Source organism: Balearica regulorum, chromosome 10 (genome assembly GCF_011004875.1).
Source record: "Balearica regulorum gibbericeps isolate bBalReg1 chromosome 10, bBalReg1.pri, whole genome shotgun sequence".
Lineage (NCBI taxonomy): Eukaryota > Metazoa > Chordata > Aves > Gruiformes > Gruidae > Balearica > Balearica regulorum.
In genome coordinates this window covers 17,029,372-17,047,934 of record NC_046193.1, presented here as the reverse complement: position 1 = coordinate 17,047,934, position 18,563 = coordinate 17,029,372, and the positions used below count along the sequence as shown (strand labels likewise).

Here is an 18,563-nt window from a genome sequence, read left to right as displayed (position 1 = left end):
AAAAAATGAAGAGCCACAGGATCCTTGTGACTTTCTAAGAGCGTGATAAGGTTATCATAGTTGGAAGTCCATTGGGTTTATAGCATTTTGCGGCTCTGAGCTAGGAGAGAAGGTATGCCAGGAGACAGGTATCTCCAGTGTACATTGTTCAGGGCAAAAGACTGGTTTAAATAACTGTATTGATGTCCTGTACAAGTGTGGTGGAATGGTGATCTGTTTAAAAAAAAAAAAAAAAAAAAGGAAAAAACGCTCTCTCTGAGTCTCTTTTCAGTAGACTGGATGTGGTCACTGAAGCAAACGTTCAGCAATGCCTCAGAGATAAATGTGTACATTTTATATGACACTTTCTTTCTACGGGGGAATTTTACGGATATTAGACTAATGAACAGATCTAGTTTTAGGCACATGCTGTTAGGTGAGGTGTTTTATTAAGACTTTTAACTGGAAATTAAAGGTCTGCTAGAAGGGCAATTAAAGCCAGCAGAAGGAGTATCACACCCAACCAGGGATGACCCACATTGTTTTGTACCTATCTCAGCAGTACAAGCAGCCTTGGAAGACAAACAGCAAGGGAGGTAAGTATTATTTGTTGAAGCAGCTGAGCTACTGGACGTCAAATAATCTCCTATTTATTACTATGCCTTTAAAGTGCAGAATATCTTTTCATGGATATGTGTGCACATATGTATGCAGGTGTCAAAAGAAAACACTGGTTTTGAGTAAAAACTGAGTTGAAATACTGCAGGTGTTCGGTCTGTGTTGGATACTCCGTTTATTATGTGATTAATTACAATATCTGTTCATGGGACACTTCTGAAGCCTTGAAGTAGAATAGAAAATAGGATACCGTGTTTTGGGGAGAATAAAATTTTTTTGTATCCAAGTTTTAAAGAAAAGAGATAATTTTTTTTCTTCCAATAATTGTGGCAGCTTGTGTAGTCACGCTGTTGCGGGGAACAAACAGGCAGTTTGCTCCTGGGAAGATCTACTGCTAATCTCACTATGAGACAGGTTTATAGATATATGACTGACTGGTTTCTGATGGGGGGGGGGGGGGGGGGTTTAGTTCTTCCTTTGGTGATAAACTGCTTCCTATACTGCAAAAGTATAAATAAGACAGTCAGGTATTTATTGAAAAGTGCTGTTTGCATGGGAGCAACCCTACATCCCAGGTCTCCTGAGAATTATTTCAAAGCAGATTTTAAGTGCTTGCCCACCGCCCTGCCCTGGCCTGTTGTATTTAATACAGATGTGCACATTTGTATGGAATAGTCATTTTAATCCACATTGTGCTTTTCTATAGCTGCTTTGGGCGTGCAACGCAGAGCAGTGCGTGACGTGGCTGATGTGGGGCAGCCCTGAGCGAGGGATCAGGTTAGGCTTGGGTTGAGATAGTCCAGAGTGCGTGATCTACAGGATTAAAAATAACCAGGTAATAAAGGTGCTCTGTAGTTATCCACTGTATGTATTTAATTTACCATCTTCAGCCGTAGCTTTCTCCAAGATAATTGCTTTCAGTAAAAATTTCATCTATGACAATTTTTGCATAGAAGAAAGGTGGTCCTTTTGAAATAAAGGTATGCGTCATGGTTGTAGCATTATCGAGACTTCTAAAAATGTGTATATGAGAGACTGAATATAAATGCAAGTATATAATCACTCTGTTTAATTTACTTTCAGCTAATTTCACTTCCCACAAGTCACATACACGCTTATACAAATGGCAATTTTCATTCATTTCTGTGCCAATATTTAAAAGCAGAACATTCAATGCAATCTCATTACTACAGCTTTATTGATTTATAAAATTACACTTTATTACACTAATCCATATATTAGAATAAAATTGTGCATAGTTAAAGCTAAAGTCTTCTCACCAAGGAGGTACATAGTTTGTTTTTTCATCAGTAGTTCACAAGTTAAATTAGTGGATGTCATGCTGTTGGACTCCATGAACACAGGATTAATGGCAAAGTCATTAGTTCATGAAGTTTAATCTTCTTGGTGGGTATCCCACCTTGTGGGAAATGAGAGGGATTCGGCTGCAGGTGTCTGCTGAGGTAACAGCAATCACACAGAGGGATCCAGAAGGCAAGCTGCTGCTATTGCGAACACAAGAACATATATTATTTATGTTTTATTTGATTCCAGAATACTTTTTTCCTTAGGAAAAATCAGATGAATGCTCTGAAGGACACACGAAGAGGTTGTACCTGCACTAGCAAGTGCCACACTGCATAATACCGTTGGTGGTACTAATACTCCCAGGGGAGGGAGGTGCTGCTGTATTTGAATATTTGGTGTAGATCCTTAAACAGGTATTTTTAAGTGGCTTTCTTGGGGAGTGTGGCAGGGTTTGTACCCTTACTTCTTCTAGTCATTGGGTAATTATCAGTTTCTTTTAAATTGATACCACAGTCCTGAGCGAACCCCCTCGTGCTGAATTGGCTTTGTGTAGCCACGGCATGGTGTTTCACAGCACACACAAACGAGCCTGCAAAGCCCCAGTGCAGCAGCAAGTTATTTTTGTCCCTTTTAATCTGTTAGGCCCTGATCCTGATCTGTAGGGTTTCCTAAATCCCATTGATTTCTGTAGACTTAGGCTCCTGAAGTCCTTTGCGAGCCTGGGTCTGGCTGATCTTGTGCTATAAAACGGAAACAAACCCACTTTCTCTACCACAAAACGCTATAAGGATAAATGTGTTGAAGATTATCAATGTTCTCATTTGGTGGCAGCGAAGGCCACAGAAATACCAAAAATAGATTTTAAAAGGACAAAAATAACTTGCTGCCTGGAAGGCGTAAAAACCCTGAGCTGTTGCTGTGCGACTTGGCTGAATCGTTTCTCCGGGGAGGCTCCAGGCAGTCAGGACTTCTTTGAGAGAGAGGACCCGAGAGATGCAACTGGACACGGTCTCAGGAAGAGGGAGAGAGGCTTTGACGTGCACTGAGGGTCAACCTGCCATTGTTGGTGTGCGTGGCCGGCACAGCCCTTTGAGCAAGAGGGGATCCTCACGAGCTGCTGCTGTGGGATCCGCCTTTGGCCAGTTAGCGTTGCTGGAAAAGCTGGTGGGAGGAGGAGATACTGAGTTCTTTGTACAAATCCCTTCCATCTCCCCATGTGGAAGAAAAATTACTTTAGACCACAGCCTTGAAATGCATTTCCCTCTAAAATGTGTCTGTAGAAAGACAGGTTTGTCTTGGTCAGCTGTTTTCTGGGTTTAATCAGTCATTCCTGCTGACCATGGTGACAGAAATTTGCTTTTAGTGCTGCAGTTGTCTGTGTGGCCAGGAAGAGTCAATCAGCATCTGTTCCTGTGCATGCATCATTAACAGAGCTGTGAATTAATTTCTACCGACAGACCACATTCTCCATTGGACTGAATTTCTACTCTGCCACCAAGACACTTTGAATGCTTGTCACGTTCTTGTGGTTTATAAGTATCAAGTCAGTGGCTAGAGAAGGGACAGACAACATTTAAAATCCCGGAATGAGCTTCCTGAGTTTCGAGTTTCAGGAGAAAATTGTATTTGTAAGTCGAGCACATTTGGTTTGTAACAGACCAGACCTTTCTGAAACTTCCATATTTTCATGTAGTTACAGCTACAAATTACCCCTTACCATAGGGAAGTGGGGACACACAGGTATAATGAATGGGTAGCGTACCAGTGTCCGAATACAATTCCTTCTGCTGCTGTTAAAAAACACACAGTCAGTAGTCTTAGTTTGGATAACCCCAGAAGTCACTAAGATGAAGTAGTTCTGTGTACAATGTTTTCTAACAGATAGGTTACACTTTATTTTTTGTTAATGTAGATAAGGCTGTTTCTAATACTGTGCCGCAGATAAGTTCTGCCTTAAGCTTGGCTGCTAATCAGGTGGCCTCTTCCGGAGACAGAGCAGGTTGTCTCTGTCTTTTCCCTTCTCCGCTTGCCATTAGCAGATCTGTGGAGTTTGCCCTGCCTTCTAGTTATCTGGCACCATAGGTGACAGATGCAGGAGAGCCAAAGCAGTCTCCAAATTATTCTGTGACATGAGGGAAGAAGGTGACCTCTAAACACTGCGCAGAGGGAAGAGGGGCTGTTTTCCTAATGTGTTTCTTTCTTGGCAGCTGAAGATTTGTTCAGTGTAGGTGATGAGAGCAGTCTCCTCTTGCTGAATGAACAAAAATACCAGTCTTGGAGAGCAATGGGAAGAACAGCATCCTTCCTTCCAACCCGTCTGCAAACAGCCTCTCAGCAAACCCCCACAACAGCACTCGGCGTTGCAGATTTGGGAGTCAGTAGCATCCCTGTACGCTTCACATTAAAACCTTATTTACTACAGTTCCATTCACCATTGGTAACTGCTAGTGACCCAATATTGTATAAAATACAGTTGAAGCAACTATATCATTACTCTGAGTGTGATTATTCCCACATTATCTGTGATTTTAGGAGAAGCTGGTCAGTGGAGACAAGAAGCAAATGACTTGTGGTTTGATCAGCTATATTGTGGTGGCTCACCAGATTATCACTGCCAGCCAGTGGAATTGGATGAGGACTTTCCAGAAATCATTGCTTTGGAAATGGGAGATGTATGTGTTCTGCACTTGAGAAGCCAACTTCTAAATGACTTGCCTAGGGGCTGTTTTGGTGCATGGTAACAGAATTACTGCTTAAGAACTGTTTTTGTTTTAACAAGAAAGTAATTGAAGTGACTATGGCCCCTTTGAAGTCTTATTTTTAGATTACAATAAGAAAGATTCTGATTAATTTAGCAGCAGGGCATCAGTGGCTATTAACAGCTTAACATGGGGCCCTGGTAGATTGATAAGGAGCTAAACAGCCCCTGAATCACATATTAACAATCTGGCCATACTATAATTGAGGCTCATGTTGGGTAATTGTCAGCATGGTTGATAAGCAACACAACAGCAGCAGCTATTTGTCTTTTAAATGGGCACTTAAATTATTGAGAATAATAGTTGATAGTCATCAGTACATCTGAGCCACACTCCAGTTATTCTAGGCATGAATGACAAGCTCTAATTTAGTTAGCTCAAGTGCAGGACTGGGCTCTGCTTGGGCAAACTCACCTGTGTCTAGAAGCAGTTTCTCAGGTGGGGTCTCCAGCCCGTGACGAGATCCCTTTTCTGTGGCCCAAGCATTAGTGGTGCATGAATAAACCAGGGTGCAGCTAGCTTGGGCGTGATGACCAAACCAACAGCCGGGCAAACGTTTCACTTTTAGCATCTGGGCCTCCCATGTTGTATGTACCTTTACCTTCCCAGACCGAAAGAAGGTAAAACCTGCAGTGCTAACCAGTAGCGTTATTTTTATTGATTTATTAAGTCTGTTGTGATTGCAGAAGATTTGAGCAATTCCCCTGTGAATTTAATGTCTCTAACTAATTTTGTATGTTGTGGGACACTCTAGCCAAATAAGAGTGAAAGTTTATGAACTATTGAATGTGCAGCAGGAGTCGGTAACCACTCAGTTGCTCCTTCAGTTCCTTCTTGTAGCATTAGCAATTCTGAGCTAGTCACACAGTGGGACATAGCTCAAATTAATTAGCTAAATTACTACCTAATGGCAATAAGATTTGATGCCACTTAATATTTCAGTGCAAACATGGCAGGCAGGTTAACATATTTAAATATGATTGGCTTGCCTTTTCTAGTGGAGTATCTTAACTCCTGTTTGGGCCGTCTACAGCACTCATTGTGCTCAATTAATTCTGCCATTAGCAGCGGTCTGATCTGCTATTAGCTCTGATAAAACGTACAGTCATCTCCATAGCCCTCTCTTTCAGTGATGACCATCCTGTGGTAAGGATCCTGAAATGCAATTTAAAGGGGGACGGAGGATGCACACGCTATGCTTTGCACATAATTAAGTCACATTAATGATGGGAGACTTAATTACAATTTGGAGTTTATCAGCAGAAAGCTCCAGCAGTAGCGTGCAGCCTGCAATGGTGCTGGGCTGTGCACACGCATGCTGCACAGTAGTCGGGCAGTTGTTTCAGGCCATGGAAGGGCTCGGGGTGGAAGGTGCCGATTATTCTTAGCGTCCTGTTCCTGAGAAAAGTCATCAAGTTTGCTTATGCGCGTCTTGGTTTTCTTTTCTTTCCCCCTTTCTTTCCACCCGCCCTCTCCCCCCACCCTCCTTGTGAAGCAACCCTTCTGGCTTTGTTGTAAGTGTGGTTTGTAATCATTGTACACATCCCAGATGGTTCATGAAAACTCTTTGAAATGCCATCTGCCAGGCGTGTGTCCAGCCGGCAGCCTGTCATTCTGCTACAAGAAAAACGAAGGCGGGTTTTCCCTTCCCCCTGCCTTTCTGAATTGCATTCAGTAACACTTGCTCAGATGTGAAGCAGGATAACAGCCTGAGCATCTGCAAGCAATCTTTGCTCTAGACAGCAACATGGAAAGTTGTTGGGTTTTTCGCCTTTGCCCAGATAAGATATCCTAACCAGTGTACGTTTTATTTTCCCTCTGTTTGTTGCTAAGGACCGACGCGAGGTGACAAATGTTATCTCTGTGATGTAATGTTTTTCTTTTACGTGGCGACTTGGCGTTTCTAATGCATTCAGTGTGTGTTGCAGGCAATCGCGCTGATAGCAAGCACATCTGCGATTTTTTGACTTGAACATATTCAGGAAATTAAGAACACTGAGATGAAACAAATAGATCCATTAAAATGGCTCAGAGGAATTATGGCAGAGATATAATTGTCATGTCGAATAGGCAGCCAGCACTAGTAAACTGCTGACTGCAATTTCACCGCTATAAAAATTCAGAAGGAAAAAAAAAATGATTAATAAATACTCTCTGTGGAAAGATATAGATAAAGAAAAGAAGAGGGCTTTGAAAGATAAAGTAAAATGAATCCTGAAGTTCCCTGATCTTTGTCTCGCATGAATGTGTGTTGTCAGTTACTGAGAAAAAGTACATCCTGATCTTTGTCATTCGGCTCGCGTGCCGCGTGGCTCGGGCTGACATTTGACTGATGCAGTGGATGAGGAGCGCTACAGAGTCTAATTCTTGCTTCCATTGTGCTCCAGGCATGGGACAGCTACAGCATATCCTTAGACATACTTATTGCTGAAGCTTTTCCTCCTTCTTCCTTCCCTCTCGCGGGCCTGGTTTGGGGGAACCTGGCAGTTGTCAAGAGCCACGATGCTCTGGTGAGGGTCCTCACAGCCTGAACGTCCACAGCATTGTCAGTGCTCAGGGATGGGGTGCTGCATCTCAGCTGTGTCCCTTCGTCCTGGATGCTCCTCGCATGCCTGTGTGGGCATCGCCTGCTCAGCCTCGCTGCCTGCCTTTAGCTGGAAACGCGGGTGCTAGGGCAGAGAGGGGCATGTGGTGCAGTTCCAGTATTTCTCCGGTCTAGATCTGTGAAAGATGTCTCTCCTCTGTTACAAACTACTTGGTAAAAGTCATTGTAGTCTTACTGTAAGGATTCAAGAATACAAAGAATGCAAAATTGAATCCTTTCAAATAGGAGAGTAATTCTGCTAGTAGGGTGAAGATATCCATCACCATTTCCATCCCCTTTTTTGCTTTTCCTCCTCCTGTCTTTGCCCATTCATGCAGCTCCAAGAGAAGGAACGATAGAAAAAGCACAGGAATTTATAGGCTATCTGAAGGCTGATGGTAAATAATAAAAAAAGAGAGCGCATTTCTATTTTGAGACAAGACATGGAGGATGTTAGAGAAAGTGGATGTCTATCAAGGAAATTAATCTCGTGATAGTCTTTCAAGGGTGTCACTCTAGGCTGATGGTAAATAATAAAAAAAGAGAGCGCATTTCTATTTTGAGACAAGACATGGAGGATGTTAGAGAAAGTGGATGTCTATCAAGGAAATTAATCTCGTGATAGTCTTTCAAGGGTGTCACTCTGTCAAGACTGACCTCTTGAACAGTCTCTCAGATGAATAGGGCATAAGCAGACTTTCCGCTTCCCTGGCACTTGAGGAAAACATTTGCCAGATGCAGGCATGGTAAATTTATGCTCTTTCAACTTCTGAGAGTTGGAATCTTCCCAATTAGTTTCCAGAAGCTCAGCTTCTTTATACTTTCTTCAGTCCTTTTGTAGAGGGTTTAAGAAATTGTGTGCACTGAGCAGGCACTGCCCAGGGGCCGGAAGAGTCCCACAGAAGTGAGAAATCATGCTTCATTAAATGTTAGGTATGGTTTCCACATCTCTAAAGCTATTCCCAAACCCGCAGATTGGTTGCGGCCACAGCACTCAGACACCTCCAACTCTCTAAAGCTGCTCTTTCTTCTAAAGTTCAGTTTCCTGTAGCATCTGTAAATCTGTCGTTTATATTTAATCTCAGATGTACAGAATCCAGCCATCTCCTCACCTCCAGAGTCATGGAAAATAAAGGCTATTGAACAGAAATTGATCCTAATCAATTAAGCTGTGCTCAGTGACCTAAAATGCAGTGGCCCAAGCCATCTTAATAAAAAGTCATGCAATGACTCACCTTACACCATGCTTCAAAGGGCTGTGAATTGGTCAGAAGGGAGGAGAGTTTCAGAGCTGGCAGAGTAGCAGTGATCAGAGCCCTGTTCTCCGTGGGTACTATTTAAATTGTCAAGTGCTAGGGAGAGATTCAGTGTGAATTATTACTCAGAAAAAGTATTTCTTGAACTCAAATGAGCTTATAAGTGAACTTCTTTCTGTGCAAAGAGTTTGCAGGTTGTCTCTTTAGTGAGCATGTGTGAATGGTGCGTCAAAACTGCCTCACGGTACTTCTTATTGCTGAATAAAAAATAATAGCATAAATAGAGATAAAATACTAAGAAGAAATAAAGGAGAGAAGATCTTTAGGATGTGAAAGAATATGTGGTGAGATAAAGTGATACAGAAATAATGGAAGCTAGAAAGAAGTTGCCTTATCTGAGAATACAGATTTCAATTTTAGTGAAGTTGAAGCAGGAGAGACTGTGCTAGTGGCAGGAAGGTAATTGCTGGCATATTCCCAGATACCAAACTCTTCCAGCTGTGTTTCTGCATGTGATACGAGAGATTTCTTTGCACGAGTCTTTCTGGGAATATCAAAACCATTGTCGTTGGGTGGAACAACTGGTACCGCCAGCTCAACCTGTGATCTATGTCTTGTCTTGTTTTTACGTGGGCTCCTAACTTCTAACTGAACTCATGACACTGCTTTCTGTAGCTCACTGAATTGTATTTTACAGATACTGCTTGATCTTTATGATAATTTTTTATTGTCCCTTTTAGCGCTTGATAAGCAAACAGCTATATTAACGTGCTAATTTTTCCTTTCAGGCACAACCCGCCCTCCAAGAGAAGGAGAAGTGCCTGGTGTGGACTATAACTTTCTGACTGTGGAGGAGTTTTTGGAGTTGGAGAGAAGTGGGACCCTTCTGGAAGTAGGAACTTATGAAGGTATGGAGCCACAGGCAGTGAAAAAATACTTCAAATAACTGTGGTAGGACAGCAGACTTGCAATACCGTCACTTGAGTTAACCAGCTCGTGTTAGGACCTCACTTTCCATCCTAGTGCTCTGCTTCCCTTTTCTCTGTGTACCCTGAGAGAGGGAACTCAAATATTGCTGTGCTTTTATCTTTTCTCTTCAAGTTAACTACCTTAAAAGATTAACATCAGTAGCCCAGGAAAATCCAATATGAAATCTGGTAAAGAAATACTGAGGGAAAAAAATGCATCTTTTCTTTGTATCTGCTATAGCCTATCTCCTTGTTCACTTTTTCTTCCCTCCTGCTGTCTCTCCCTTCATCTTCCCTAAGTACACATCCTTCATCACCCAGTTGTATCACAATATGCAGCTACATGATGCACTGCTTTTGGCCTTTTTTTTTCCTCTTCTTGATTCTTGGATAATTACATCCAACACAGGTCATTGTGTTGATCCTTTTTACAAGCAACAGCACTGAGACGGCCAAGGGGCACTGAAATGTCACTAGGGTGACAGCAGGAAAAAGAGCTTTGCCTCCCAGAGAAATGCAACGCAAATTGGCCATATTTAGGTTCACAATAGGATTTGCGTAACTAAACCTGCAATTTATGTGTGTTTTAAATTGAAAACTCCTTTGGGGATGTTTTGTGGGTTTGTTTGTTTTCTTTTTTTCTTCTTTTTTTTTTTCTCCCCCCCCCCCCCCCCCGAACATTCAACCATACCTCTTGAGAAGACAACGAAAAGAAATATCGTACAGATTTTAAAGTCCTTCTAGTGTACTTCAGCTCAATCGTGTTGCGTTTCCATTTGCAAGAAGTTAAATGGATCTTGTCATAAGTTGCAAAAGCCTTATTCTGGCAGCCATTAATAAGAAACATGAAATACATTTAAAAACAGGAACTGCACACAAATAGCTGGATAGTCTTTGAAAGTAGTCATCAAGTACGAACAAAGATTGTGACATGTGGTTTTGGTTTTCAAGCTCTAAAAAAAAGCCCTGAAACACTGTTTGTTTAGTCTACTTCTTTAAAAACTGCCTTGTAAGGTCACCTTTAAACCTTACACTTATTCCCAACTGTGGACAATTGCAGTGTCAAACCTGGTTTGCATGAAGATGCTAAATGTATAATTTGGTTTCACTCTTCCATCTCTCTGAGCTGATTAGCTCCATCAGCACCAATGCTAACGTTCCAGCAGCAGCACTTCTCCAAAATGAGCTTTTTCCTCTCCATGTTTCTAATTATAACACTAAATTAGTTTTCTTTGTCATGGTGCTCGAAATAGATCAGCTGAACTGCCTCGCCATTACTTCCTGATCGTATTTGTTCTGGTGACCTTTCCACTTGGAAAGACAAAATGGGTAACTGTCTGTAAGCTGGCACCTGGGACATGCTGGGAATTAGTTTTCAGGAAATGCTGTACCCATCTGGGACAGTTATAACGTGGTTGTTTCATTGCTTATATGATTATATGCAGTAGCAGCTAAACTATTTAGACTTCATGGGTTGCCCTTTTGAGTTGCTGAAGATGAGGTTGATTTCTCCTAAGTCTAATGCGTATTTCATTTCTGTGGGTGATAGATGTGTCTGAACTTTCAAGGAATAATTTGTCAGAAGTGCTGAGAAGCCTCTTTCCCTGTTGACATCACTGACACTGGTGCATAGTGGTTCTGGAGAGCTGGCCCATGGAAGGAAAAATCAATAAGAATAAAGCAAATAGTGATGATGCATGCGTGCACGTATGCATCAAGACACATTACTATTTGATTGTAATGTGAAATAAATAAAGTTCATTTTTCACTTACAGCTTCAAGAAATTATTTTGCTGCCTTCCAAGACTTCTTTAATGGCTTTGTTGTAGCCATTAAACTTTTTTTGGAAATCTTATTTTACAACTGTATTGATCAAGGCAGTGTCGATCTTGGTTAGGTCTCGGAAGATGGTATGATTCAGACTCAATGCGGCAATCACCAGCAATTTTGTCTATTAAAAAAACCCCAACCAATCAGCCAGAAAAACCCAGACCACAAAGTAAGTCAGACTTCTAATGTCCAAGTCTTTGTAACTGCCCAGCTTTATAGTCTTCGATTACTTTGATTATCATTTGGTTTATGCTGCATTTTGCTGCTGCCTTTTTTTTTTTTTTTTTTTTTAAAGTGTACCACCATGATGAAGTTCATTGTATTTTTGACCATGCCAGTGATGGTTTATTCTAAACCAGAGGGATGGAACCCAACAAAAGGAAATAATCTTGTATTTCTCTCTGGAGAACAATAAAATAATAACTTTAATGCATGGCATTTATTATTAATACTGCTACCTATTGTACTGAGTAGGAATCAAACAACTGCAAAAATAGGGTTGCTTTTGAATGCAATGTAATTAGGTGATTTAGAGTTGAAGGAAGGGGAGTGCTATGAAATGAAGAGTGGTGATGATGAATGGGGAAGTTTTCATGTGCCTGGTAGCCATAAGCTCATGTCGCTCAAGCAGGATGGTGGTTTGGGGTCAGAGTGGTCCCAAGGTCCCTTCTGGCCCTTAATTTCTGAGCATCTGCATGTGGTGGTGGGGGGAGATGCATGTTTGCGCTGTATTTCTGACCTGAATAATCAAGATAAAAGTTTTGGCAATACTGGATGACATCTGTTTGCCTCTTGAAGGCATAAAGCCACCCAGATACTGGCGCTGTCGTTGGGAAAACCTTGTGAGAGAAGACGTTAACACAAGCACTTGTTCAGTAACAGTTACTGAAGAGAATTTATGGGGAGAAAGATTAGAAAACAGGGAGCCATAAGAAGAGGAGTAATATACGGGACTTTGATGCTGGTACGGCTACTGTTGATTTGGAAAGAATAAATAACAAGCGGAAGAGAACAGTTGGAAACCACAGAAGATTAAGAGAGTGTATCAGGTTTTGAAAGAACAACCTGGGTTTTGAAAGTGCTCTAATTGCAAACAGAGAAACTGCAAGCAGAATAGGACAAAAAAAGGTGTTGCCCACTTACTGGGCTGCATAATGTCATTATTATTTGTTCTGGTGCACTGCAAATAGGTTCCTCTGGGCAGTTTTTGATTCACATCCCAGTGAATGCAGAGCAGGCATGGCAGCTGCTTTTCTGGTCACCTGGCACCTCCCTGGTGTGTTCTGCACCCAAAATGCTCCAAAAATCCTGATCAGGTGGGAGGGGGCGTTTGCCAGCCTTAATTCATGTTTTTCAGTTCCAGTTTTAACACGCTGATTTTTAACCATAAAGCCTAGAAATTCCTTTTTTCCCCCCTAAGGAAAGCTGCATGTTGATCACATGAACGCAGGAGCTGGAGCTGGAATCCTGGCAGTCCTGCCCAGAGCTGGGATGCCGCACCAGTATTGGTGCTTTTTGCACCATGCGCGTGCTGGTAAAGCTGCATGCAACACGCTCAAGCCAGTTAGTAATTCCCATTGACAATACTCGTTAGGAAGAAAAAATCTTTTTAGACTGCACATTATCTAGACCTTCTGGTGGATAGGAAACCATAATAATTGTAATCTCAGGCATTTATTGACTGATCCTTCAGGGCATAAAATACTGACGGATGCGTGGAAGTAATTGTGTAGGTTACTAATTATTTAGCAATTACTTCTGCATTTGAATTGCAGGCTCTCACAGGGAGCCCAAGGGAGGACTATTTTGAGCCGAACCACAACTTCTAGATTTTATTCCCATTTCTTCCCCAGCTGCTGAGTGGCCTTAGGCAATTCAGGTAACTCTATACTTCAGGTTACTGGCCTGGAGAATATTAAAACACCACTTACTTCTCTCTCCATTAATATTTCAGCAGATATCCCGTGCCTGCAGTTATCTGCTATTACAACTAGGAGGGAGAGAGTGGAAGCGATGGTATTTCAGAGGGCTGCACTGGATGCAGCGGTGGAGATGGGTGCTGTGCAGAGACGCACGGGGACATCAGCATGGTGGCTGAATTTTGAATGGGGATGGCTGTGTCGCCGGGGTCTGGCGAGGCTGTATTAATGAACGCCTGCCCAGCACTTAGTGATCCTCAAAAGAAAAAGTGCTGCACTTTATAACATGTGAAGGGTTATTACATTATAGCGTATTATTGTCAAGGCATCATCTTTCATTCTCAGGACAAGTGTTATGTGATTGCCAAGAGAAGTAATAAGTAATCTGCATTAGTCTCATGACTAAGATGTAATGGGGGGACTTGCTAACATTTTAAAGTGCATAAAACTAGCTACTGTAGACAGGGTCTCTGATTGTGGTACTTAATGAGTGTAATAAATTACCTTAATAGTGCAGTTAGAATTTCAGCTGAAGTAGAGAGGTCTATTCAGCAACATGCTTCAAATCAAGATGCCTTTAGCCTAATTTATCTGATGTGCTAGCTCTCCTTGGGTTTCTCTGCAGCAGCCCCGCTCCCCAAGCTGCTTTAGCAAAATGGCTGGATTTTCTTTGCTGCTCTTCTAGTGTCTTCGCAGCCCGTGGGTCTCGCCAGCTTGGTACAACCTTGAAATGAGAGCTGTGTCTGTGGCATGCAAAACATGACAGGAAGATTGGGCGAGTAAGGGTGGCAGATGCTGGGGATGCCCGTGCAGCAGAACAACATGTTCCGCTTAATAAGATAAGATCCGCTTATTAATGTCTCCATACTACAGATTGACTCAATAAATCATAATGGCTCCTTTAGCACCATTACAATGTATCATGTCGAATATCCACTTATTAACATCTGTGCACTGCAGAGATTCCTATTCTATCTTTGGCTTTTATACTTTGCTTTTTTATTTTTTTTCAACCACTAGGAAGAAAAAAAAGACAACATGTTCTTGTATATGTGCACGACTATCAGTGTTAAGCATGAGTGCTGCTACGCTGAAGTGTCATCTGATAACAATGCTTCATCCTACAAACAACTAAAGTGGTAGCTGAGTAACACTCTAAAAGCAAATATTCAAATATCTGATAGGGTTTTAGAGTGGTTTTGAATTGCCTATGGCATTCCTGATTTGGTTTCTCTCTGTGCACTTGTAATAAGAAGTTTTCCAAGGTGAGCTCTGTCCGAAATTGTTCCATTAGCAGTCCTTGTTTTCACTGTTTCTTGATGCATCTTAAAACACAAGCCTTGAGGGAAAGGTTGTTGTCAAGCATCTCTGGCAAAAAAGGATATGGTTAGTGGGTTGGGTTTTTCCCCTAAGTTGGATTTCAGGTTATTTTAGGGTATTACTTACTCTCTAACCACAGTCTGTTGTGTTGAAGGCTGTTCATGATAGTCCATTGATAGATGGCAGCCAGGCACACTTCCGCATCGTTTCCTGCTCCTGGGTGTGCTTGGGACTGTCTCTAGGTTCGGCTACTCCTCGCTGATGTTTCCCAGCTCCTTTGCAGCTGGGCAGCCCCTCTGCGCCAGGAGGCGGCCTGGCCTGCGCCAGCCGCCGCGTCTCCCTGCCGCTGCAGAGCCCGCCCTGCGCTGCGAGCTGCGGTACACACGCCACCGCCTTCCGGAGAGGCAAGGTGTTAATAGGACACGTCCTCGTGGTGGGAGTACGTATATAAATATTTCAGTATTTGTGAGAAGTGTCACATATTGCTATGGCTTAACGTCGCGTTTTCTTGATTCCTACAGCCTTGTGCTAGGTAGGGCGTGTTCCAGCTGCTTCGCCTGTGTTCTCTGTATTTACATGCACAAGCTCATCCTTATTTATGTTCCCTATGTTGTTTTTTTTTAAAATCTATTTACATGAGGACATAACAGTTGCTCTAATATAGCTGAGTTCAGGAAACACCCTGAACTTCCATAGCCCACCACCCAACTTCATGCCCCATGCTACCAAGATCTTCCTGCTTATGTGTTACTTTTACGTATCTTTGCTTTGTTTTGGCTTGTTAGAAGTTTTCCATGCGTTAAATGTGCTTGGACGTAGCTGTACATGAGCGTTAACAATAGCATGTGGCAATACCTAGTGATATCTCAACCCAGGAAGATCAGAATAAACGAGACTGATTTGATCTGTAGGTGACTTTCTGCTATGCTGTCATTGCCTATAAGGACACTAATTGGAGTATATGTTAAATTTCATACATAAATCGAAATGTGCATGTTGTAACACTTTGACTAATTTAACAAGAAACCCAGACTGATCTTTCAGTTAACATCACCATTAATAACTGCAAAAATTGACAGAGAATCTACTATTTAAAGCAAATTGGATTTGCATATATTGCAGATAAATTTTTCTGGGATCTGTTCCCTTGCCTATGTTTTGCTTCCGATCCAGATGCTGTATCTGTGGCCGCCTCCCGGTTGCCTGGATACTCTGAATTTCCTCAAGGCAATTGTTAATCAATGTGCAGTTGCAGCTAGGTGAATCCCACAGACAGCAGCCAGATCTGTCATCTAAATGTAGAAATCTGTAGCAGAATGTGATCTGGGAAGAGAACAGACAAAACACTGTGGCAGGAGCTCTGCTCCCAGGAACTAATTCATCCTGTGCTAATCAGACACAAGCACTCTTGCTGGATTAGATGAGCAGAGGCTCTTCTGCTAAAATTAAGGGTCTGCATCTCGGTAAAGAAAACAATTACATTAATAATTACTTCTAAAGTCTTTGTGTCAAGGCCTTGCTTAATTTTGCTGCTTATCTCCAAGTCGCTTTCCCAAAATACCCATTTGCATCAATACAGTAAGCAATGAACTGCTTTTTACAACATGAGCTGTTAATGGGGTCCTTGTTAACGAGTGGTAGCTTTGAAGATCAGATGCACTTCTTGTGGACGCAGGGTCCTCTCTGCTACACAGAGGCTTTTGAGTTTCTTGAGTTTTTTTATAATTGCAAAATTATGCCTCACAGTAGGCGTCAGTAAATTCAAAACTGCGAGACCTCTGCTCAGTACTTCCCTGAGACACAAATGCACTCCTAGTCCCAGGCCTAAATCTCTTCACACCAGAAGAGCAAGGCAAATTCTCCTCCCCAGAAAAAGAGAACAGCTACAGCAAAGCCAACACCTACAGATTAAAGTACCTGAAATACACGGTTTGGGACCACGTTCTTCAATTGATGATGTACCATTAGGATTAATGCTCAAGCTCGTGCTTGACCTTGCACATAGCTTCTCCTCCTTCTTTCACCTCTCCATGCCAGCTCTGCTGCCCTGTCCCCACCCCAGCAGCCTCTGTGGTCTCATCTTCCTCTCTGCAAGGTGAAACACCTTCTTTCACAGCTATTCCACTTTAGACCCTTTTAGATTACATCTCTGTTCTTGTGCATTTCTACCTGTTCCAGAAACAGCATCTTGGATGGATGGGATCCTTTCAACTCTAATTGAATGGTGATTGACAAAAGTTTTCATGGATTAGATTCATAGTTATTTTACTTAAGGATAGCTAATTGGTGTATTTTTGTGAATTACATTTCAAATTCCAGGTCAGATAAAAAAACCCTAAGGTTGTCTGTGTATTTACTGCCCATCAGGGGAATATTTAATAAGAATGTTTTATTATTTTGAAATATAAAAATGTTTTCCATTACCACTAGGTTTCTAAAAGGTAAAAAGAAAGTTCTCTTGGCTGACAGTGTTGCTTTAATTCATAAGCTGCAGGACAGGGGAGAAGCTGTAGATTGCTGTCATTGATTAGGATCACTGCTTGAACTGGCAGAGGAAGAAGTGTTACCATGATGAGAACTTGTCTTATTGTTGTGATTAGCTGTTACCAAAGTCTAATTACTGTGTGTGATGCTAAAATGTGTAAGCTGCTGATAGAGATAAGGAGATGAAAAGAAATCAACTCATACCAAATAGCTATTCTGTTTTGGGTTTTTTTCCCCATTATTATTGTTATTTTTGTGTACTCTCCTGAGTGGTGCTCTAGAGTGCATGGATTAAGTCATGGTTTTGGCTGTAAAAGCTGCCATGAAACTTTGGTTGTGGTTAAATAAGCTTAAAGCACCAAGGGACTGAATAAAATAAGGGTTAGTGAAGGGCGACAACAAGGAATTCAGTTAATGGTATGAGCATCTGCTGAGTGAATGCATTGTTATTAGCTATTAATTTGGTTGCTGTAGGCAGGATCCAAATGTGATTTGAGAAGATGGTAAAGCTTAGGAGCCTGGTTCCCAGAGGAATCAGATATGGGAAAGTGCCATTTCTGCCATGCTGGCTGCTTCAGAACTCGCCTTTCCACAGAAAAGTAGAGGTTTTCCCACTGTCTTGATCAAGAAATCTCCTTTGTCTGAGAGATGGGCTGCTTTTTTCCAGCTTTGAGACATCTCGTTAGGGACACGGTCCTCAGAAGTTTTGCAGAGCTTCACCTGAGCTGTTGGGAGAGCTCGGCACCCCGGGGAGTCCTGCGGAACTACTGTGCTGACTTTAGAAAATGTTTTGGGATCCTCTGGGATGACAGATGCTTGTGTATGCACATGTAACATGCTGTTAATAATTAGAGCTGATTGGATATTCAGTACAAATTACACTGGCTATGAAGTTAGCCCCTTCTTTAGGCTTACAAGTGGCTCACAAAACACTGTTAAAGCATATTTTTAAATGTATGGTTTTTCATAAATATTGACAGATTTAATTTTAACAAATAATGTTGAGTCTGAGTGTTTTAAAATTCTTGCTGGGCTGTTCACTGTCAGTTGTTAATGGTGCACGTTTGGATTTCTGAGTCACAGGGTAAATATTTTCTCTTTCTAATTTGTAGGATTAAACATAAGTTTCGATGATAATTTTAAGTGCCGGTCCCTCCTCATGGTGTGTCTGCCCCCACGCCCAGGCCCACGTGCCATGTCTTCGAAAAGAACTGCTTAGAAAAGAAAAATAGGTCTGACTGCAGTCAGCAAACTGAGAAAAAGAGTGTTTCTATTTTCTCTCATTCTCCATGTCACCTGGAAGCTGGGTTGGAGCTTTCTTTTTCAGTTTTTCATCACGAGTTGGGTAGTTTCCCAAACCTGTACATCCTTGTGTGAATCTGAAGGAAGAACTGTGATTTTTTTTTTTATTTTTTTTTTTTTTTTTTTAAATATTGACTCAGGCTGAATCTGTCTTCTGTGGAGGAAAAAGAAAAAGTTCAGCCCCCATGGCTGCATTTCCCGTATTCTGCAAAACTCATGCAGAGCCATACTCAGCT

At 41.8% G+C, this 18,563-nt stretch overlaps 1 protein-coding gene across 30 annotated transcripts in view; it reads left to right on the top strand.

Moving 5' to 3' along the window:
• Window positions 1-18,563, top strand: part of MAGI1 (membrane associated guanylate kinase, WW and PDZ domain containing 1) — a 349,049-nt gene that overhangs the window by 250,019 nt on the left and 80,467 nt on the right. For all 30 annotated transcript variants that reach the window (XM_075762367.1, XM_075762366.1, XM_075762362.1 and 27 more), the window contains exon 3: window positions 9,293-9,412. In XM_075762367.1, the coding sequence (XP_075618482.1) occupies window positions 9,293-9,412 (120 nt within the window). The remainder of the gene's footprint in view (window positions 1-9,292; window positions 9,413-18,563) is intronic.